At 39.0% G+C, this 23194-nt stretch overlaps 2 protein-coding genes across 8 annotated transcripts; one reads left to right on the forward strand and one right to left on the reverse strand.

The window, feature by feature from the left end:
• The first annotated feature begins 3893 nt into the window (after positions 1 to 3893).
• On the forward strand, positions 3894 to 13094 carry LOC135642431 (mitochondrial adenine nucleotide transporter ADNT1-like). Of its 2 annotated transcripts, XM_065158575.1 has the most exons (9): positions 3894 to 4239; positions 6027 to 6075; positions 8238 to 8401; positions 9240 to 9277; positions 11236 to 11329; positions 11444 to 11556; positions 11654 to 11767; positions 12330 to 12674; positions 12786 to 13094. In XM_065158575.1, exons 3-9 carry the CDS (start codon positions 8266 to 8268, stop codon positions 12867 to 12869), a joined length of 924 nt encoding a protein of 307 aa, XP_065014647.1. In that variant the 5' UTR covers positions 3894 to 4239; positions 6027 to 6075; positions 8238 to 8265; the 3' UTR covers positions 12870 to 13094. The 2 variants fall into 2 exon arrangements, with proteins under 2 accessions (XP_065014647.1, XP_065014646.1); XM_065158574.1 differs by lacking the exon at positions 11236 to 11329 and having other exon boundaries at positions 3896 to 4239.
• A 138-nt stretch (positions 13095 to 13232) lies between these two features.
• Positions 13233 to 21773, reverse strand: LOC135642430 (COP1-interactive protein 1-like). Of its 6 annotated transcripts, none has more exons than XM_065158572.1 (5): positions 21641 to 21773; positions 21462 to 21554; positions 20245 to 20639; positions 16915 to 17044; positions 13233 to 16532 (listed from the first exon to the last, which is right to left on the reverse strand). In XM_065158572.1, the coding sequence occupies exons 4-5, from the start codon at positions 17003 to 17005 to the stop codon at positions 13483 to 13485; spliced, it is 3141 nt and encodes a 1046-aa protein (XP_065014644.1). In that variant the 5' UTR covers positions 17006 to 17044; positions 20245 to 20639; positions 21462 to 21554; positions 21641 to 21773; the 3' UTR covers positions 13233 to 13482. The 6 variants fall into 6 exon arrangements, with proteins under 6 accessions (XP_065014644.1, XP_065014642.1, XP_065014643.1 ...); XM_065158570.1 differs by having other exon boundaries at positions 21462 to 21544; positions 21641 to 21770; XM_065158571.1 differs by having other exon boundaries at positions 20235 to 20639; positions 21462 to 21544; positions 21641 to 21770.
• Between the last annotated feature and the right edge of the window lie 1421 nt (positions 21774 to 23194).

Genomic DNA, 23194 nt, shown 5'->3' on the forward strand with positions numbered 1-23194 from the left:
TATTAGTGTTATATTTTATGTTTGAGATCTATAGGATAATGTTTCAAAGCCTGGATAAATAAATTAGGTACATCATTATCACTATGAGATCAATATTTTAGGATTAAAAATTTATAAAAATATTTTTAAATTCTAAAATAAGTGATTAGGTATAATTTTATGTATAATAAAATCATAAAATAAAATCTTGAACTCTAAATGTGTAAGTAAATGGCACATATTATCACCAAAATAATAGCTAAAAATTGCAACAAAAAAAAAAAAGATGATGCAAAGTCAACTCCGATCATTTCGGTCAATAGTAGATCGAGTATGGACACCTATATTTATCATTTACAGAGCTTCTATGCAGTTCCCCAAAAACACAAAAACCAAGACACTGTTCTGCCGCAAGCAGCATTGACTCTGTGCAAATATGGTTCCAGAAGTCTTGGACGGAATCGGTCAAGGCTCCGTTCCACTGTGAGATTCTTGACGTGCTATTATCTTATTGGCTCAGTCCACAGCACGAGCTTTATGAACACTTTTGTTTGATGGTGAACAGTGGGTATTGCCATACGGAAAGGATACAGCCTTTGCAGAAGACACGGCGTGTACGTTTTTCTTATTGGGGTGGAGAGGACAAGTAATCTACCATCAGCAGTGACACTGCCATTAAACTTAAGTGTTTAGTCTTCACGTTTAATGTCCTGTAGCATTGATATCTGTCTTGTTATGGGAACAGTGTCTGATGCGGAAGTTTGGAGACCTCAAGGGAAGATATCTTTCCTTGTAAGTATTACTAATCTTTGTCTCAAGAATAAGAGAGAGAAAATGAACTAGGAATCTGCAAAGACCTTTGTGACCAGGCTATCATCATTAGTCGAGTTGATTATTAGATAAGAGTTGAAGACTTCTCACTGGTAATTGAAAGTTTCCCCTACCAAAGTGCACATGTTTTCCCTACTTGCTCCTTTTGTTAATGCTCTCTGTTGCCAATTACCCTACTCCAACCACAAACAAAATGATGCAAAATATCTTTAAATATGAGATTTTGCCAAAGAGTGTGGTTGAAGTAGGTTTAAGAGAGAGAGAGAGAGAGAGAGAGAGAGAGAGAGAGAGAGAGAGAGAGAGAGAGAGAGAGCCATGGAATCCAAATGGGACCAAATACAATTTGTGAATGCTGAAATGACTAATATGTTTTGCTTTTCTCATGTCTTTTTTGTCGGAATTGACTTGTGATGAAGAGACCCTCTAAGTATGTTGGGCATTAGGAAGATTCCTTCTCTCTCTCTCTCTCTCTCTCTCTCTCTTATTATCTTGATTTTTTTTTGTTCTGGTATTTGATTCTGAGTTCAACTAATCAAAAGATACACCTATATATATATATATATATATATATATATATATATATATATATATAGAGAGAGAGAGAGAGAGAGAGAGAGAGAGGATTACAACTGGTGGAGAATGATGCCTTGTCAAAGACAAAAAAAACCTCATCAATTCTTATTGTTGACTCTTGACTGCTACATTGCACAAATCTTCACTGTGGTGTGAGCTTGGAGTCAAGAATGTTTTTGATTGATTATTGATGCTATCTACCAAATCAAGTAGGGGTCCTCCATTTTTCTTTTGGTCTCTGATGGTGGTTTTGATATCAAAGAGAATGCCAAACAAATAGCATGACTCATAAAGTATATAGGCAAAGTACAAATAGATTGAACTGTTTTAGCTTGCTAAACCTTTGTTAGATTGGTGGCCTACAAGCTTTTGGTGAGGTGGTCCAAGGAAATTGCCATGCTCCAGAAGCATGGAAGCACTTAGTCCTAGTGGAAGCATAGTCTGAAGACCATTGAAACGACACTGAAAGAATCATCACCCAAGTGTGGGGGATATGTCATCGAGGTTCCAACGCCTGTGTGGAGGGCATTATCACTTGCAAAAGCAAAGACAAAGATTTGGCCTCTAAAGTGGGCTACTACTGATCAGCATCTCCAACATTAAAGTTGCAAGGAAGAAATCAAAGGTGTGGGCAGTGGCAGGCCACACTTAAGCTGCAGAGTTTTGCTCCACAGTGATCATTTAGTAGATCCTGGAAATTGCGAAAGAAACATGCTTCAGTGGTTAATATCAATGAAACATTTTTCTTATTTGCTGGTGAAAGAAACTTGTGAAATCAGACAGTCTGTCTGCAAAATTTCTTCTGAGATATCAGTGGTGAAGAAAGAACAGAAAAAGCTGCACTTTTTGGTGATCAACATGCATCACTTGATCCCACTTGATACCCAAATCCACTTCTAGCCAGGCAGTGATAGGATAGTTTCCCGCATGACATGTTACTCCTTGTATCGTGTGTTCATATCTTCGTGTTGCTCGGAGACCAGTTCACATTTCCCAATCATTTGCTTGTCCTTTTCTCCTGCTACCGTATGATCAGTTATATGATCCACCGGTTGGAACTATACGCTTCTGATCACAACAAGGCGGACAGCCAAGAAAGAACCTGCTACTGTGTTCTGTGAACGGAAAGGGCAACTCGCACTAAAGAAAACAAGCATTGTCGTCATCCAACTGCATGCACGAGCTTGTCTTCTTCCGAGTGACTAATCTATTGCAAAAGAGGCGAAGTAGTTCATCCATCGAGGCTGCACGTTGTCCATGTGCGGCCGCAAGCGTACTCGATAATGGCTTGCAGCACGGCAGAAGGAGAAGACGACGCCTTTATGGCACGTATAGGCATTCTAAACGACTACGACTCTTCTTCTACATCTTTCTTTCTATATTTCCCACTTGACTCAGTTGCAACTGTGGCGGCCAAGCTTTCTCTAAACTTATCCACTCCTGCTTCCACGATGGAGTTCACGTCTTCATCATCTCTCTCTCTCTCTCTCTCTCTGTATCAACATTTCCTTCTTGAGACATTATCTCTGGCTTCCAAGTCACAGAAAAGAAAAAGGACTCAACGGTGCAAGCAATGTGGACTGGCCATTTGATCGGCGTTGGCGTTTCTCGACCATCCACTGGCAATACGTGGTGAGACGTGTCTGCATGCCTGACAACAAGAACACCACGTAAAATGATTGGACTTGGTCCTGTACATGCATTGGCTAATAATATCTCAAGCATTTACGTGGTGTAAGCATACTCAATCGAGGCCCACTTCCTCAATCGAGGCCCAATTTGGCCCATCAAATAAATAAATAAATAAAATAAAATAAAATAAAATACTTGTCACAATCTGAAAACTCAACCTCCAATAATTATGAGTAACGTAAGGCCAAGGAGAGTTGGAGAACAGATGCTTCCGGAGCAACCAAGGAATTGGTGGGCACTGTTGACATGAGAACCAGATACGTGCTTCCACTTGTCCTGTAATGTCACCAGCCGTTCTGCCACCTTCGACTGCAAGCGATAACGTGAAAATGATTGTTGTTTTTTTCTTCCGGTTTTGTTTTGAGAAGAAACATATGGCATGTGTTTTCGGATGACTGACTGTATATCCTCGGGATATTACTGGCCCAGAACGCAAGAAACAGAAGAAAACAAAAACATTTTTATTTTGTTTTTTGTTTTTTGCCTTCGGAAGGAACACGATGCGATTTCGTCACCACGTACTACTCATCCAGATTCTTGGGGGCTAATTCCGTAATTTGATCTTCATCACGCGATCCGCCGGTCGGCTTTTGGCCATCCGCAAGTACGGGTCTGCATGAGTCCCGGCAATTACCTCTTGCACTCATTTGCCCTTCTGGCAACATCTACCCGCATTTTTATTGAATAAATAGTGGCCCCCGCGAAACCACATGTCGATCTATCGTTTTTCTTTGAGGGTATCTCGTCGGGTAGGTGGAAGACGAGAAGAGGTGTTCTTTCCCCATAGCCAATTAAAGCATCGCCTTCATCTTACGATTCCTCTCTCACTCTCTCTGCTTGTGAAGTGTCGCCATACAAAACCGAACGCCCGGAGCCCTAAAGCCGCGGGTGCCGCCGCCTGATCCGTCTCCTCCCGTCTCTCGCCTGGGAAGACGCGTGCTCTCGCTCCTTGGTCCTAGTTAGGGTTTCGGCCGATCCGATCTCGCTGTAGGGTTTGATGGCGTCGGAGGATGTGGTGGGGAAGAGCACGGGGGATTCGGCGGTGACGACGATCGTGAACCTTGCCGAGGAGGCGAAGCTCGCGAGGGAGGGCGTCAAGGCTCCCGGGCACGCGATCCTCAGCATCTGCAAGTCCCTCGTCGCCGGAGGCGTCGCGGGAGGAGTGTGAGTCCTCCGGATCTCCGTTTCTTGAGACTCTTCCTTCATCAAATTCACGCGTCCTGTTCTCTTTCTTGAGAATTGCCGTCTTCTCTCTTTTTTTTTTTTCCCCCATTTTGGGTAAAACTTGAAATCTTGGTTGTCTGCTTGGGTTGTTTTTGATCCTCGCTTAGGTCTTGATGCCTGCTCGACTAGTTGTTAGTTATTTATGGATTGCTTGATTCTTGAGATCCTAGTTGTTGTAGTGAGCATGAAAACCAACCTTTCCGACTTTTGGCTTCAGATGTAGAATTATCAGGGAAATGGGGGTATGTTCGTAATGTTTGACATTTGATGCCATTACCTATATTTGGTCAAACTTCATATTAGTTTCCTAATCTTTCTGTAAATGCGGATAAAACCATAACAATGTTAGAATGTAGGGCTTGATTAGATGAATGACATATACTGATCATCATTAGCATGCAGGTTGCATACACCAACACGTAACAAACACAGTACTAGTCAGTGTCATTTGACAATCTTGATAGATGAATTTGGATGGCTAGATCTGACTACTCGGGACAATTAGGTGGTGTTATGCTAAATTAGTTTTTAATTTTTGTTGATTTTGTTACCAGCCATGATTATCCAGAATGTGGAACATTGTGGTCATGGTATGGTAACGGCAGTATCATTGCAATTACTATTGCAAGACATAATTACCTAGATTACAGATCCAATTTTAATGATCTGGATCATATACTACGGTGATTTGAAAGGCAAATATTATCACTTAAATATCATGCAGATCATGGTTTGAGAGAGAGAGAGAGAGAGAGAGAGAGAGAGAGAGAGAGAGAGGGGGGGGGGTTGGTGGGGTCTAGTGATCATGAGTTCGTGGTTAGTATTTTGCAAGCAACTAGGTTATTAATTCAAACATTATAGTAAGATCGTGAAGGATTGCTAATCAGGTCAGGAAAAATAGTGAAGGTTAGGTCATCTTCCATTCTTTTACTCAATAATACATTACTTTAGTTTGCTTAAGTTGTCTAATAGACTTCTGTTTCAGTGCTTAATGATTTCCATTATTATTATTGAGATTGGGGATACAGTATTAATAGCCACTATTCAATACTCTAAACAAGATTTGCATAAGTGGATGTTGGACTATAAGGATTAAATTTTAGTTGGATTGGGACTTCAATGACAACTGCTTTTTTTGAAGCATCGTGACTAAATATTTTTGTGAAGTAGTTGAATGAAATTTTTTTTGATTTGAAATATTGTAAGGTACTTTTGGACACTGTTTCTTGTTTGGTTACCAATTTGATCATAAAAGTTCATAAATAGCTATGCAACATAGGATTCTTACTGATGACACATTAGTGCTCAATACTGAAATATGTAAAACAAACTGTGTGTTTTTAAGCATAGATATGTGTTATTCTCACTCGTGGAGGAATTTTTGGACTAAAAGGCCTACTTTGGATTGTTTATCCATTCGTCTTATTTTCCACTTTCCCTGTTGGTTTTTTATATTATGCATCTTCAGTTAAACATATTTTTACGGAAGACTGCTACTTTGACAAAACAATGGAGAATTGTGTTCCTTTAATCATATGCCACCACCTCAAGCAATGGATTCCTATGTCTATAATAAATAGTGTCCTTCTTGCATTACTTTATTAGTTGTAATGTTACTGAGGTGTTAATTTTTTCTTTATTTATTCATATTAAAATTTGGTATCTTATAATTGTGTAAGATTACAACTTTCGCATGTGATATGTGTTATTTATGAATGCTTTTGCAGATCAAGGACAGCTGTTGCTCCACTTGAGAGGTTAAAAATCTTGCTTCAGGTATAGATCCTTACTGATGACTGTTCTTTTTTGTTACTTTGATTTGACTTATGAATCTGTTGTTTTGTTGCCTTGTAGTTGTTGAGATTATTAGGTTATTCTATACCTGGTGAGATGACTCATTATACTTCACCTTTAGGGTTTTAGGGTGTTGTTTCTCTCAATATGGCATCTGATGGTACAGTTCATGTACATCGTACAATGACAAGGAAAAATATATCTGTGCATAGTGCTTGCTTTGATTAACTCATTAATATCAGTGTCCTTTTCAAAGAAATGAACTGGTCAAGCTCTCATGAACCTTTTTTGCATTTGCTTTTCTGTTGATGAAAGACATGCTTTCTTAATTGGTCCTCTTTATCTTGTTTGATATTGACAATGAAATTTGAGTGGTCTTTCTTTTTTATGAAAATTATCTTCAATGGAATAAACATGCAATATGGGACTTCATGCTTAATTTTTGAATGTAGCATTCCAAGTGTTAGAATGCAATGCATATAAACTTATATTGGATTCCAATGTCTTTTTGCCTTCAGATCTTTTGGATATAAGTGATGGCTAGTGCTCACAAAAACACATGATGTTAACCTCATAGACCTCAGACAATCAAACTATGTAAGATAATGTTCTTTTCACTTGACACAAAACACTTCTCAAGTATATGCATATCATAAGCATGCGGTCATTAGATTGAAGAGCATTGAGATGGACCTGATGTTTAACATCTTATTAAACTGATCATCAATGAACTAATTTGTATTCCACGGTTTCCTGGTTTATTTGGGACAGGACTGATATACTGATTTGTTTTTTTTTTTCTTTGCTATGAATGGTTGTCACAGCCAGTCCATATGAGACTGATCGGTGTTGGTTGGAATGGAATGAAATCTACTAGAGACAACCAATTATATTAGAATTAGATTATATGAATTGAAAACACCAGCTAATTTCTTTTATCCATGACCAGATTGGTTGATTCAGGCTATCTTTTTTATTTCTATCAATATGAAGCAGAGTTTAGCCTATTCGATTTTTATCAAATAGGTCTTTATCAATCTACGTCAATTATGTAGCGTTGTTAATTATGGATCAAGAACTTTAATGCCAGAACTAATATGTTCTTTCCCCTTACTAGTTAGTTGGCTGGTAGAGTTTAAGGAGAATAAGATCAATAGTACCTCTTTGCAAGGTGCCTACTCTACCTTCTTCTGTACCAATTCTGGTCGTGACTTGTGGTACTCTAAGAGGAATCATTGTGCTGTTTCAGATGGGTGTCTCAAAGTATTAAAAATGAGGCTATCTTGTATATAATGTTGAAAGTGTAGTTAAATAGCATGGAATGGGTGTGCTGACCTATCAATTTGGCCTTTTTTGTATTAGCTTGACTTTGATGGCTTAAAAAGGCCAAAATTTGTATACTCATTGGCATGAACATCAAGCGCCACCTAGATTTTACAACCTGCATATCATTATTCTACTTCATTGCAGTGGCTAGTCTATCCTATCTCGTATGCCGATTGTCATCATGCTAATGATGGGATATTCTTGGATGAGTCATCATGCTAATTCTAGATGAGTGCATTAAGTGGAGGATCTGATGCATATAGTAAAAGCATGGTTCAATTTAAAACGTGATGAATGGACCTGACCAGGTGGTTTGGCAGGCATGGCATATCTTCTGATTTGATATTAATGACATGCTATGGCATATGGATAGTTGACGTTGTGGCTTATGTTTGAATTTGGTATATCTACTTTGTTATATCATTCTTTAACAAACGTCAATGAAGTCACGGACTGAACATCATTTTTGGTAAACAAGATGAATCATCTGAAAATTAATATTGAATTTTTATGGTTTCCGTGTCCTTTAGGGATAATTGATTACAAATTAATACATCACTATTTGATCAGATTTCAAAGATTTCTTTGAATGTATTTCTCCATTTTAAATTTTGTATGATGGTTGTTATCATATCTGCACACAGCTAAATTAACTCTAAATAGAGGTACTTGTGTCATTGCTATGCAACTAATGTCTTTCTTTGTTTACGCAACTTATACCTTGTAGAACCTTTGAATAATGAAGTCTTTTAAGTTTTAACAACATGACTTTCTTGATTTTATAGCTTTTAATAATTTGGATTTGATTGTAAATATAGGTTCAAAATCCTCATAGCATTCAGTATAATGGAACTATCCAAGGCCTTAAGTATATATGGAAGTCTGAGGGTTTTCGAGGACTATTTAGAGGAAATGGTACCAACTGTGCACGGATTGTCCCCAACTCAGCAGTCAAGTTCTATAGCTATGAACAAGCATCAAGGTAAACTCTTGGATTGTCATGTTGATTCTTTATCACTTAGATGAATATTGATGAAAGAGAAGGAAAAAAAGAAATTTATGTTCTGCTATGTCATTTTTCTTTTCTTTTGGTATCATTATGTTAGTTGTCTAATGCAGTTTTATCATTTAGAATATGCGGATGTAAAGACCCTTTTTTAACTGTTCCTGCAGCTGTTGGTTGCAGGCCTGCAGGCTGGTGCCTGCATCCCAGCTAGGCTAATAATTGCAGGCTTCAGTCCTGCTGCATCTGCTGGCTGGTGTGCCTGCAGCCTGTGGACCAGTACACTGCATCAGCCTATGGTTCTGCTGCAGCCTGCTGGTCCACTCATTTTATTGTCTCACTACCTATTTGTGTTCCTACTTTAAATTTTCAACTAACTGATTAGTGAAAAAGATTTCTGTTTCAATAGGAGCTCAGAAAGCATGCTAGATAGAAATTAAGTGATGGAATTCCATATTTTATCATCTTTGTGGGTCTCTCCAAGATTGTGTACCTTTCCTTGACGTATGTAATTATCCATCCTTTTTTAACAAACCATTCAACCGTGCCTTTATTTTAGCGGTCTCAATTGAAAAACATTTTTCACCAAATGGTGTTATATACCATAGACAAGTCTGCATCAAACAATTACAAAATTAAGATATAGCTAACCATGGGATTTCTCAAATGCGGGTTTGGTATTGTGCTAAATCACTGCTAACTATCCATCTACTTAGATCCTATTATCTGAGGTTAGCTTCCATTGTTCTTACTGTTGCAATTTAATGTTGGACATTTCCCTATTCTTTCTGATGATTGGATATGAACCTTGTCGCAGTGGAATTTTGTGGCTTTACCGTCGGCAGTCTGGCAATGGTATGACCTATCCTTATATTCTGTTTTTTTCTTTGATTTAGGTATTTTATTTGATGCTACGAACTGATGCAGTCATAGGTCTTCCCTTAAGTTTCAGTTATATCATTTGAAAGAAATTTGCTACAGACGAATGCCTCTATGTAATAATCTTGAGTTCCTGTACCATAAATATTCTTGCATATGACACATGTATGTATGAGGTGGTTGAAGCTTCAAGAAATAGAAATACTAACACCCAAGAATTATCTAGAGTCACTTCTTTTAAACTCCTTTTTTTGCACTTCTGTATATTTGTGGCACAAAAAAAAGTGAATTTGATGCAATACTTTTGTTTATTGGTTTCTGTATTGCTATTTTATTGGAACACTCTGCCAATCAGACATTCCAGGTGACATGCGATTACTATGTTCTGAATTCACTACCTTATCCATCACATATTGGCACGGTAACAATTCTCAATAGCATCTTGCATACATTTTGGTTTTTCTGGCAATTAGACATTAAAGCAGCTGAAAACAACTATTTCTTCCTATTTAGTTCTTTGACCTCTGTTTATGGGTGAGTCTACAGTTTCTTTTTTGCAATTGCTGTCCTCATTTCCTGCTTGAAGAGAAACCTTACTGTTCTGGTCTTCTTCTGCACCAAATTGGAGCTGTTCATTAAGAAGTACAACCAAATTTGTCTTGCAAATAACTTCTCTTAGGTATTCTTACCCTTTTTTTTAATATAGATGTTTGTTTATAGGGACACATCTTTCAGAGAATCTGTTTCGATATTCTTTATGGATAGCATAAATTTTAGCATGCTTCATGGTTCAGGGCTTTGAGTTTTGGAAAAATGAGTGGTTCTCATGGCAACAGAAACAATTTGTTTGATGCCATGTCAGGCAGCTTGGTCTCTGTGCTTTTGGAGTGAGAAAAAAAAGGGAAAATCATTCTCATTCCGGAAAAGAAGGAAAAAAACAGCTGTACTGGTTTTGACATGGAAGGCCTATCCACTGGCTGTGTTGTCTTTCCTCTGGCCCCTGGTTATTGTGTTGACACTATCCTTGCCAAGCCTGACCAACAAACCAAACAAGAGCATTACATAGAATGGGTCTCCACCACTTTTTGGCTAGCATTATGTTTGCTCGCCAGCATGAGATGTATTGGGGGAAATGTACATGCTGCCTAAAACTTTAATTGTTGGTACAAATAACTGTGAAATTCATGCTGTAAATAATTCATGCAGCATCTTTCTGCTCGATTATTTCTGAAACTATTAAACTAGTAAAAGTTAATTTTTGTTTGTATAGTTATATTTACATTTGAAAACTTTTTATGGTAATGAATTAATACTACTAGTGGGGGCATATTCTTCAGATAGAGGTGCAAACACAAAATGTTTTTTTTCTTTTCTTGGATACTTGCTATGATCATTCATCAATAATCAAACCAAATGGTTCACTAGAACCTAGGACAAACAGTTTTGAACACCTGGTCTTTGAACAACCTGAATTTTGTTGTATATTTCTTAGTTACTTGGAATATGTTGAACAGTTTCATCATCAAATTGCATAGTGTATCATGTGGTGAATGTTTAGAGACTTGTTTGATATCATCTTTGTTCTCTTCTTTTTCAGTAAGCAAGAAACAAAGTTGTTTATGTTCTGAAACCAAGCTAGTTTGGTCCTTGGGTCCGCCTTTGTTTTTATCTATCGTGTTGTTTTAAAGTGAAAAACTGGAGTGCTGTTTCTGTTTAAATAAATTAAGTTTTATAGTTGTGTGGAGGAAGAGGATTTATTTGTTGGGAACAGCATCTGATGTGTTTGATTTAGAACCATTTAGGTAATAATGAGAAGTTGGACATCTTCCAAAGATTATAAGCTAATTCATTGGCTTTAATTTGTGAACTTGAAATGGCAAAATTGATGACAAAACATCTCTTAGTTTTTCTTTTTTGTATCTCAATTTATGCAGTGTGCTTTTTGTGTAATTGGACAACTGCTTTCCATGTGGACAAAATCATTTGACTTGGTATTTTCAGATGGACAACAGATGGTCATTGGAACTAGTTATGTATCGGCCATGCATTTGAAATATCTTAAGTCTCTCGTAATATGTCAAATGTCTTTCATTTTTTATTTCTAAATTGGTAACATATAACTTTGTGTGTTAACTTAAGCAGAAGATGCTCAAATCACTCCTGTACTACGTCTTGGTGCTGGAGCATGTGCTGGAATTATTGCTATGTCTGCTACTTATCCAATGGACATGGTCCGTGGAAGAATTACAGTTCAGGTACCCTTTCTAATTTTTGCTGACACCAGATGTGTCCCTTTATGGTTCAGTTATCTAACTCCTCCCCATGCTCCTTTAACATCTTTTCTCTATGCAGACTGAAAAGTCACCTTACCAGTACAGAGGGATGTTTAATGCATTGGGCACTGTTTACCGTGAAGAAGGTTTTCGTGCTTTGTACAAAGGGTGGCTTCCATCTGTCATAGGAGTAGTAAGTATTTCGAAGCATCTATCATTATAACTGTGTATAATCAGGTGTTGTGTAGTTTGATCTTTGATTTTGGGGCATTGGAGAAACTGAATTTCCAGTGAAAAAGTATCTATTCATATCTAACAATGTTTAAGAAAGAGGCCAACCTTCTTCTTTTTTTTTTAACCTTTTGCTTATTTTCATGGTTTTTTTCCTTCCATTTATTATTGTTATTTTTGCTGGTGCTATGACATCCTTCTGCAAATTTTGGGAAAAACCTCGTGTACAACTTTAGCATAAAAAGAGCCAAACTACCATAAACATCTAAGTTTACTAGGAATTTTGGTGGGACAGGCATGCTATTTTAATTCCAAAACATAAAAGCTCATGATGAGTATTAATGTTCTGAGACATAGTTCCTTGTTGGCTTCATCACCAAGCAGGGCAGAAAAATAGATAATGTTAACACCTATCTATCCTTTTTCAGCCTGTTAAATTTCAGAATAACTAACTGAGACCTTGATGAATCATATGTCAACATGAAATCGATGGCTGTCTCACGAATATTCTGTTTTGTTTTCAGATTCCTTATGTAGGCCTCAATTTTGCTGTTTATGAATCACTGAAGGATTGGTTAGTTAAATCTAAACCATATGGTCTTGTTGAAGACTCAGAGTTGAGTGTTGTCACAAGGCTTGCATGTGGCGCTGTAGCTGGAACCATTGGCCAGACTGTTGCCTACCCTCTTGATGTCATACGCAGAAGAATGCAGATGGTGGGTTGGAAGGATGCTGCCTCAGTCGTGACAGGTGAAGGCAGGAGCAAAGCTCCTTTGGAATATGCCGGAATGATTGATGCATTCAGGAAAACAGTGCATCATGAGGGCTTCGGGGCCTTGTACAAGGGTCTTGTCCCCAATTCAGTAAAGGTTAGTAGATTTTGTTTGTTTCGTCGATTACGAATTAGTAATCAAAACTTAAATTCTCTCATTATCTCTCTGTTCCCATTGTTACATTGTTCTCTCTTTTTGGGGTTACAGGTGGTACCATCCATTGCGATTGCCTTTGTGACATATGAGGTCGTGAAGGATATTCTCGGAGTAGAAATGAGAATATCTGACTGAAGCCAGAAATAAGGTTGAAATGCAGCTTTTCTTTTGTAGGTTTTGTAGGGTTCCTTCAAAGGTAGGATATATACATATATTCCACATTCAACCCTCACCCCGTGTTGACGATATCCAGCTATTACTTTTGATAACACTGCTGGACATGTAGCATTCCTCCTAATATCCAAATAAATGGAGAGAACATGTAACTCTCGAGCAATGTATGAAGCATTTTCTTTTGAATGCTTGACCGTGAATCCCTCGGCAAATAAATGGAGAGGCATTCATTCGTGGAGACGAGGGGGGTGCACATGGCCTGCCTGTTCTTCCAAAGTTAACAATAAACGTGTAATGAATGCCTCGTTTAAGTTCGGGCGGACGAGTGACAAAGAATGCCTACTACTACTAGTTTCTTTGTTGAAGCAGTCGGTACTCTTGTCACAGTTAACAATAAACCGTGTACTGGCGGATTGAATGAATGCCCTACTACTAGTTTCCTTTTTTCTTTTTTTTTTTAGAGGGTTAATCACCCCAGTAGCAGTAGTACTCCTCTTTCACTCTGTACATGGTGATAAGAGTAAGAAATCAAACAATCCATCTACCCAAAACATAATAGCCGAGCCGGGGGACTCTACAAGCGACGCCTATTGTTGCTGGGTTTAAGCCTCACCAAGTACTCACCAAGTTGATTGTACTTCTCGTGCTGGTAATCAATCATCTGGCTCAGCTGCTTTATTGCCTCCAGTTTCTCCTTGTTTCTGGCCACTATCTCCTCTTCCTTTTCCCTCACTGCCGTCTCCAGTTCTTCCAGCCTCCTGTCGGTTTCGATGCTCCTCCATGACACTTTCTCCATCTCCTTTTCCTTCTCACCTAACCGATCCCTCAGACCCTCTGCCTTGTGCTTCAGAGCTGCCATTCCCTCCTTGCTTTCCTTCAATCTCACTGCCATGTCTCGTAACTTCTCATTCATTTCTTGCTTTTCATACAGTTTCTGGCGTAACCTTGTCTTCATAATCTCCGCATCCACTGTGATCCAGGCTAGCTGCCTTTCTATCCCACAATGTTTCTGTTTAAATTCCGATTCTAGCTCATCAAGTCCCTGGCAGAAATCTGAAACCCCGGACCCAACAGCTTCGATTGTTCCCGTGAGCTCTGCAGACATTATCCTGGTCTCGTTTTCCAACTTTTTAACATTGCATTGCAGCTCTGCAATCATCTTCATGTGCTTCGCTTCTTTCTCTCTGTATTCTGTTTCTGTAATTTTAAGATTCTGTTTAAATAAGCAAGACTGGGTTTCCAATTGGCCCTTAAGGCCGGCAACCTCTTTGATAATTACTGCTCTTTCTGCTTCCGAAACGTTATGGTTTACCTGAAGTTCTTTAACACTCTCCACCAACTTATTTATTTCTTTCATCCGCTCTTCGCCGACAGCCTCGGCAACCTCTAGCTTCTGACACGACTCATGAAACCGATACTTAAGTTGCTTACACTCCTCATGCAAATCATTCAAGCTACTTTTCAGAAATAGCAGCAACCTTTCCTGTACGGTAACTTTTTGTGTCACCTCATCATCAAAGTTGTTCGCCAAATTCAAAATTTCCAAGCATCCGTCTCTTACTGCTTTCATCTGATCTTCCAGTTTTGAATCCAGATCAGAGTTCCTCTCATGCATGTCCATATTTTTTTGCAGTAGAGTAGAGTTCTCTTCGGTGAACGCTTCCAGCTTATCTGCTTGCTTCCTGATGGATGCCTCTGCCTGCTCCAATTTTGAGATCAATGTACATATTTCTTCCTCAAGAACTCCAATTTGTTTGGTAAGTTCACTCAGTTTGTGGTTGGCCAGTTCTACTTCATGACTTGAATCATTAACCTGATTTTGTAATTGACCATTATCAGTTTTTAACTGCTCTATTTGAACCGTCAAATCCTCAATAATCTTCTCAGACTCCTGTAGCAGCCTTTTGTTTTCATTCAAGGTTGAGTTCTCCTCTTTCAAATGCTCCAGCAAATGTTGTAGATCTTTTATCTGAATCCCTTCTATCTCTGACTTACTAAATAGCTCCGAATTCTCCATTGTCAACTTTTCTATTTGTTGACCAGCAGCTTCAAGTTTGTTTTCTGCATTAATCAGTTGGACTTTGGTTGCTTCCAATTCAGCATCCAGATTTTCTACTCGCACTCGTAACTCTGATTTCTCAATCTCTAGCTGATCTCTCTGAGATTTGAGATCAGTGATCTCTCCCTCAAATAACTTAGCTTTAGCAGATAGTTCTTCATTTTCTGAGATGAGCACAAGCTTCTCATCGCTTGTTGCTTCCAAAATCTGTTTCAACTTGGTCTCTTCCTGCTCTTTTGCTTGAAGTTCCATCTCGAGGACTTCGTATGCCTGGGAGCTCTTCCTCTTCACCTCCTCTATTTCCAGAGAAAGCAACTCCACTTTTTGCTGTCCTTCTTCGGCCAATTGCATGGCCTCTTTAAGTCGTGATGCCAAATCACTATTTTCGGCTTCTTTATCTTTTAGTTGCTTGTTCGAAACATGGATTGCATTCAGCAATCTGGTATTTTCATTGTTCAACAGTTCTGATTTCGTTTTTAGATCATCAATCTCAGAATTCAAAGCTCCATTCTCTTCTTGTGCATCTCTCAATCTGCTGGTCAGTTCATGTCCATTTCTATTAGCAGCTTCCAGCTCAAGCTTCAACATTTCGTTTCCAGACAACAATTGTGTTATCTTGGATGATAAATCATCAGTTGCTGATTTCAGATTTAGGTTAGCTTCATCTCTCTGGTCAGCCAAAGCTTTCTCTGTCCCCTTTATCTTGCTCACAAGTTCAAAATTCTCTGATAAGATTGCTTCCTTTTCTTTATCTATATCATCAATCTTCTGGTTTAGATAAGCCAATTCTTGAGCTTGTTTTTCTGACTCTTGCTTTAAACTCATGTTATCGGATTCCATCGTCATTATCTTGTCCTTCAAATGACTGATTTCAGATATGTGTTCTTCGATGTATTTTTCCGACTCTTGTAACTTGCTCAATGCTTCCATTTTTTCTGATATTAGAATTTCAATTTGTTCATGCATGGTACATATGCTTTGATTCAACTCATGGTGTTGCTTAACAGAAGCCTCTAACTTTTGCTCGAGATCTCTGTTCTCAGATTGTAATGTCTTAATATTCTCTTGCATAATGTGGATTTGATTTTCCAATATTCTGTTCATGTCTTCGGTTTCTCCCAACACATCAACACCTTCAAGATTTGTGATCTTTGCAACCATTGAGGCAGCTTCAGCCTCAAGCTCATGGTTTCTCCTAATTGCACCTTCAAGTTGCTCCTGCAAGTTAGTGTAATGTTCCAAAGAGATGTCTGCTTTGGCTTCCCCTTCGTGATTCTTGCCTGAGTTCTTCGTGGAAAGTTCTGACTCCGAATCTGGTGAGTCTGAGGAGTCCGAACTGTCTGATGTAGAATTAACTGAAAAGTTGCCATTGTCTTCCTTTTGGCGAAATTTCTTCTTTAGTTTCTCTGTCAACTCATCGTAGCGGCCATATAAAGCTTGATAACCTTTATGAATATCCTTAATAAGAGAAGTTAGTTCAGACTTGTTTACTGAATTAAAAGATACTGTATCACTTTCTTCTGCAGTTATGAGCTGGAGGATCCTCTCCACATTCTTCTCAGTGTCTACAAGAAGAAATGTGTAACTTATTTACCAGATTACATAAATGAGAAGAACCAATATATCACTGATAACGATGTGAAAAGTATTTGAAAAAAAAAATTGAGAGACCAATACTAGTAGCAGCAACTAGAGTTGGATAATTTGGTTTCCTACTACACAAAGATCAGAAGTCCTTTATTTACTTCCAGCACTAGTTAGTGCAAAGGAAGAAAGGATAAAGAATGCATCAATTTGGTTTACATGAACAAAATTATGAGGCCAATGACACTTTGAATTGAACTTTGAATTTTTTTTTTTTGCTAGAGCTCATGTGTCAATGATTCTTCATAAGAAAAACTAAATTTCATAGGATCACAAATGAGAGATCCCTTGCAATAGCCATACCGTTCTTGTTCTCCAGTTTCTCAGTGTTCCCTCGATGGACATGGGTCCTAATGGAAGAAATAAATTTGCTTAGTTTGTTGTGCCGCCTCATCTCCAAATCCTTGCAGTTACTTCAGAACTTGGATATCTCCTGAGCAAAATTTATTCCCATTAATTAGGAATCATCCATGAAAATGCCAAAGTAAATTATTATTTAGATTATCAATGAAGAATTTATTAGTATGATAAAAGAGGATCTTTTGTTTTTACATTAGAGGTGTAATCTCACCAAAATATTATACATATACATATGAAGACATGAAACTTGCAAAGAGAAGTAATCAATCTTGTCACAGATAGTCAAAAAAGTAAATATCTGAGTCACATCTTGTAATATATATTTTTTTTCCTACACAGAATTGCAACTTCTTTCCACAAACCATATCAAGAGCAATAGTCAACATCATATTATTCAAAATATAAATCAAACAAATAGCCATCTATTAGTATTATTATACATGAGTGACGTTATAGTCCAGTTGTTCTACCTAATAGTATAATAAGGTCTGTTCTCCATAGAAATCTAGTCTAGAGCTGCTTTGAAAATGAAAGACAAAACAAAACAATTGAACAACAGGTTGAATAGGTCACCCTATAAAACAACTCCGAAATATATAAGAAAAAGAAAATATCCACAAATGAAGTCAACAATCAAGTCAATAGCCATCTCACCTGTGTATGTCAATCACCCAATAATGCACTCACCCAATAGTGGATAAAAAGATTTTATCCTATGGGATGTGTTTAACGTTCTTCTAATGGTGGATGAAGAAAACCATATCGTACTTCAAACAAAAGATAGAGTGGTGCCCTCACTTGTCAAAGTAGAAATACGTTCCTCCTAACAATGGATGAAGCAACTATATAGCTATCACATCTAACGACTCACTAATCCCCGAAGGAAAATCGATCTGACTACCCGCTAATCCCCGATTCCGAAGGGGATCACCTTACCTACCCTTGGTAGGAAAACAAAATCATCTCATAACATGATAGGTCATATTTATTTTAGGATGAAATAATCTCATCAAAACATCTCAAGTTAGTTCCCCTCCAAACATCAATAATGTCAAAAAAACATACATTATTAGCCCTTAATTGGCATGAAACCTACTTAAATTTGTCCAATTGAAGTGAACAAGACCTAATTTAGCTAGAACCTAACTAAACCGACCACTAATCCTCATTTAATCGGTTTGAAACCACCCTAGACAAATTTAATTTAGGCTTAATTGGGTTCAATTTGGATCAAACGAACTCGAACCGATCAAATCGATTCAACATCACCCTAAACTGGCATGAAACAATCAACCGATCTGGTTCATTCAATTATATGGCTCGAATCAAGCAAAGGAGAGAGAATTAGGCTAGGCCACAAGTGCTCGTCCCAACAGCTAGAGAGAGAGGCGATGGGTTGGTCTGAGGGGCAGGCTACGTGGGCTAGGCCGAAAACCATCCTACGGGTTGGGCTGTGCTTGGCCTACAGGTTGGACCACATATAGCCTCGATTGGACAAGACCCACGCACATGCGACTCGGTTAATCGAGTCCAATCAGAAGCTTGACTTAGGTCAGACCCAACCAAGCCTCCTTTGCAATTCGATTTCAAATTTTTTTACGACGTCATTATAAACTTTCATCAAATGGTTAAATCATAACAAAATTGCAAGATGATTAAATGTTAATATATGAATTCAATTGTAACATGATAAAATTACATTAAAAATTAGCATTTCAATTATATATATATATATATATATATATATTAGAGCTTTTGAATTAATAAAGATCATAGCATTGAAAACCGAAAATAATTTTGAATTAAACACATCATAAGTTTATTTAGATCCAATCTAAATACATAAAAATTTAGAAAATTAAAAAGAATCAAAAATTTATATTTTCAAAATAGATAGGGTAACCAACCTCTCAGCAAGATTCCACGTCTCGTTCCTCCCACTGTTAGGTTCGGTGCAAAGTGAGGGAGAGGAATCCCGCTTTAAATTGGAGGAGGTGAGTCCTCCCCAATAGGTAAGAAATATAATTTTTCATAATTGATTTATTTTTATTATTTTTAATATCCTTACTAAAATGTCTTAAACAAACATGGAATCTGAAATATTCATTTCCTAAACTCTGACAACAAAATTTGGAAACCAACTAATTAGGTCATGATTAGGGGAAAAATGTCATTAATTACAATGTGTTTTTATTAAAATTAACAAAGGCATCTAGTCAACCAATAATTTCTCATATATAACTATTGCTATCCTAGAATCAAATATATGTCGGTAAAATGAAGCTCACAATAAGATGTGGCATGAAATGCGTTCATATTTCTAGTTAGAAAGAAAACAAACATGCAAGAAATTTGCTTGAGGAATATTAGCAAAAGAAGTTCATGTGACACAGCCGAATGGTCCCAGATAGGTAGTGAAAAAAAAAAAGTGGGTTTATAGGATTAGATGGCTTAACTAGGGCTTAGTCATCTCTACTCACATGGTTTCAAATCTATCAATTTAATAGGTCGATTATCTCATGAAGCCAGGCATTTTGGTAATTGCATTTATTTTGATAATCTGGGGATCTTCGCCTTCTCCCTTCTCTCCTCCAAGGCAAGAGCAACATCACAGGAGGATGTAGATGCCCAGAATGGAAGAGAAGGGGAGGAGACACAAATGGAAGACTTTGTAGGAAACAGATCAAGGTAGCAATCTCCTAAAATGAAAACCTCTCTTCCTTTCTCATTGCTCCTTTGGATTTTAGCATGATGATCTGCATCATTAAATCAGGCACCTATAATGGCTACTAGATCTTTATGATTATGAAATTAATAAAGCCAGGGAGTCTTCTGAAGCAGCAGATCGAAACAGAGTTCTATGTCTGACTCTAACATGAATGATGATGCAAGCATTGGTATCTTCACTAGGCTTGGAAGCAATGTTTCTATTTATTTCATCCCAAGGGTCACATTCATAATCTTGAAAAATAAAAAATTAATATCCTGTATAAATTTGAACTGCATGAGTCAAGAGGTTGTCAAGAATATTTATCTGAATAGTCAGATGCATCCATCCTTGAGAGAAAGAACAGAGGTAATGATCTTAGCAAAACAAACTGTCTTTCAATAATTGCAAAAACTATGAAGTTTGCAGCTTTGTAGACCTTTCAAAAGTAAACTCCCCGTTTAGAAGTTTGTTTATGCATAAATTGTTTGAAGGAGATGATTCGAAGCACATAATCATGAGAAGATAAAGAGGTTTGTCTGATATGGGAGAACACCTATATATACCAGTAGCAGAGTTGGCCGAAGCTCTTAGGAAGGAGCACCATAACATATCACTGATGAGTAGATTTACAGCTACTTCAGACCCACGCATATCACAGCCATAGACATGTATCTGCTGCCATGGGTCACATCCATTGTAGCAGATACCAGCGATGGCTGGGGAAACTATGCCACCAGCAGGTGGCTGTTCCAGATGTGAAACATGAAGCATTGTGGCATCCCATTCCCATCGGCGGCAACAGCGTTGATAGTGTCACTGGCAGCAGAGGGATTGTGTGACTGCGATAAGCTCATGGACCTGCAGCCAACTATACCCAACAACAGATCGTGACTGAATAACACCTCCTGTGGACGATGGAACGGATCGAGCCACTTGTACCGAGTCAGGCGCATGGTCCCTTGAATGGGAGGAGCAGGAAATGAGCAAAAAGGAGGGTGAGAAGCTCTATTTATGCAATAGATACAGCCAAAAAGAAGTGTTTACATGGGGAAGAAAGCATAAGTTAGTGGCGCATGAGAAGAATGAGAGAGGTTGGAGATGAATTATGATCAAATTTGGTTGAGACTGAATGTTCGTGCCATGTACACTCGAGCCTTGGCAATCAATTTTGCATCAATGAAGAGTGTCCGAGTAGCTTGTTTATGTTGAAACGTTTCCCAGAATCTTGATTGACCACTGGCTTTATATGGAGCTTTCCTGAATGTATCGGCATCACATATGCATTGCAAGTATTGTTCTTCTCATTGACGGCTCACCGAAACATGCTTATGTCTACCACCGACATATAATCAAGTAAAACCGCGCGATAAAAGCAAAATTCGTGTCCACAAGAAGAGATCAAGCACTAAACCAAATCATGGATCCGCGAACACTGCCGTTTCTAAATCAGTTGCCAATCTAATTTCTTCCTCTAAAGATCATACATAGACTTCCGGATACGACACCATCATCGGTTGAACCAAAACCCCATCCGATCTCATGACAAGCATTCTAACAATCTTACTCCGTTTCTTAAATCTCCAACACCAATCAAGAAACCAAAATCAAGGAACGGGAACACACCTGGAATCTGTTGTCCGGTTCCCAAATACTTCAAGAATCAGCGGAGCAAGGTCGTTACGAGATCAACCGAGGAAGAAAATTCCAAGGGAACAAATACATGCCACAGAAAACTCCCCGGAAACCGAATAGGAAGCGGAAACAAGAAAAGGTAACGCACCTGGAACCGGAAGCTACCCTCAACAGAATTCTCCAAAGAAGTGGTAAAGGGAACGAAGCGAATCCGACATAGCCCCTCTCAACCTACATCAAACTAAACGAGTTCATTTCAAGATTTAAGTGAAGGAGAAATCGAAGAACAAGAAATATAAAAGAAGAAGAAGATGGTTTGGAGACAACCTGAAGCGTTAATAACTGCAAGAATCGGAGACAGAGGGAGGGAGAGAGTTGGGGATGCAAGACGACTACTGCGGTGATGGTGGTGTGTGCGGAGTGAAAAGGGAGAAGAGGGGCGGAGAAGGGATAGTATTTTTGGAACCTACCCATTTCATTATACCCTGGCTATTTATTTCTATTTACGGCGGGTACCACAAGTGGGTCCAGTTTGCAGGGGGCCGGCAGATTTGTCCGTGACCGTCGAAACGTGGCAGATCCTTCCACTGCCGTCTGATTCGTTGATTCTGTTTTTTCTCCGGGGAATGGAGGTAATGCGAACGGCGTGTGAGGTTACCTTCGCATATGGGGTGCGTTTGACCCACGTGGACCAATAGAGAGGGGGCGGCGCCCCATTGTCTTACGCTGACGAGAGTTTTCGCACCGCTTGCCCCCTCCAGGCTGTCCTCCCTCGCTCTGTGTTTCCCGCCAATGCCGGGGCCCACGAGGGCCACGTGCGACGCCAGCGTTGGCTCCCGCCATAGATATGGGACGCGCGTAGAGCTGTCGCGGGATTGCTGTCGTTCCAACCATCCACAGATGACGACGAGAAGACTAAACCATGAGACCGGCAAGCAAGGATATGTAGAAAGAGGGCAGGGAATCCGATATAGAAAGTGTTAAGACTCAGATCTAATCGAGTGGGCTACACGTTGACTGCCATCGGAGCATGTGGTTGGTGGGCCCTTTATTCGGTGTAGGAATCTCGTTCGGTGATTGATGAGGAGGGTGGTGAGTTAAGACAAAACCAGTACAGCGTCCAACATAAGAAGGTTGCTTTGTTTAGAGCAGTGTCCAAGTCGAGCAGGATCGCAGTGCATGCAGGTTGCATGTGAGGGGATGGGATGCTCACGTTTGGCGTCGAGATTGGCCTTATTGGGAATCAATATTGCACCTAACCTTCCGAGGTCGGGCCATCCTCTCATGGCAGAATACTAGGTTGAGGGAAGTGCTGGTCTCCCTGCTTCACGCTTCCCTTTCTCTCGCAGGTGCTTGCATCAGTGACTCATGATGATCAGTTAAGTCACCACTTGAGCCACACGTCTAAAGCGAGGTCGGACGTGCGCGGCCTCGTGACTTAAGTCGATTGGGTGACTCGTGCATCGTGCAGCATCTTTGAAAACGAGATGCAAAAAGGAACAAGGCCAAAGCATCAAAAGGAAAAAGGAGTACTTATCAACACTGCCAAGTGTTCTGTATCTTTGGGATGCCATGACACTTGGTGACTTCCTCTGTGTGTTGCCAACAACCATCAGTCAATTCAGCTTAACCTGCATGGGGTAGCAAGTTTGCTTGATCACTCGAAAGAGAAAAGACACGGAGACAAGTGGAGAAATCTGCTGCTCAGAGAAATGTTATTACTCTCTTCTCTAAATTACATATAATTTGGTGAGAGTTGGAAGCATCAGAGAATTCAACGGCTGGGAAATAGAGAACGGATGAAAAAGGTAACTTGAACCTGCTCCGTGGTACAAGGCAATCATCTCCTTTATGTTGCCGCATTCTTCCTTTTCAGCATTC

Source organism: Musa acuminata, chromosome BXJ3-7, assembly GCF_036884655.1.
Source record: "Musa acuminata AAA Group cultivar baxijiao chromosome BXJ3-7, Cavendish_Baxijiao_AAA, whole genome shotgun sequence".
In the NCBI taxonomy this organism is placed as follows: domain Eukaryota; kingdom Viridiplantae; phylum Streptophyta; class Magnoliopsida; order Zingiberales; family Musaceae; genus Musa; species Musa acuminata.

What these genes read in the sequence shown, in the direction of transcription:
- LOC135642430 (XM_065158569.1), bottom strand. Translation starts at nt 17,005, where the DNA reads ATGAGGCGGCACAACAAACTAAGCAAATTTATTTCTTCCATTAGGACC. An exon ending in GAAACTGGAGAACAAGAACG is followed by an intron (nt 16,533 to 16,914) that starts GTATGGCTATTG and finishes TTCTTCTTGTAG; the next exon opens with ACACTGAGAAGAATGTGGAG.
- LOC135642431 (XM_065158574.1), top strand. Translation starts at nt 4,073, where the DNA reads ATGGCGTCGGAGGATGTGGTGGGGAAGAGCACGGGGGATTCGGCGGTG. An exon ending in GGTTAAAAATCTTGCTTCAG is followed by an intron (nt 6,076 to 8,237) that starts GTATAGATCCTT and finishes TTGTAAATATAG; the next exon opens with GTTCAAAATCCTCATAGCAT. An exon ending in TTCCATCTGTCATAGGAGTA is followed by an intron (nt 11,768 to 12,329) that starts GTAAGTATTTCG and finishes TTTTGTTTTCAG; the next exon opens with ATTCCTTATGTAGGCCTCAA.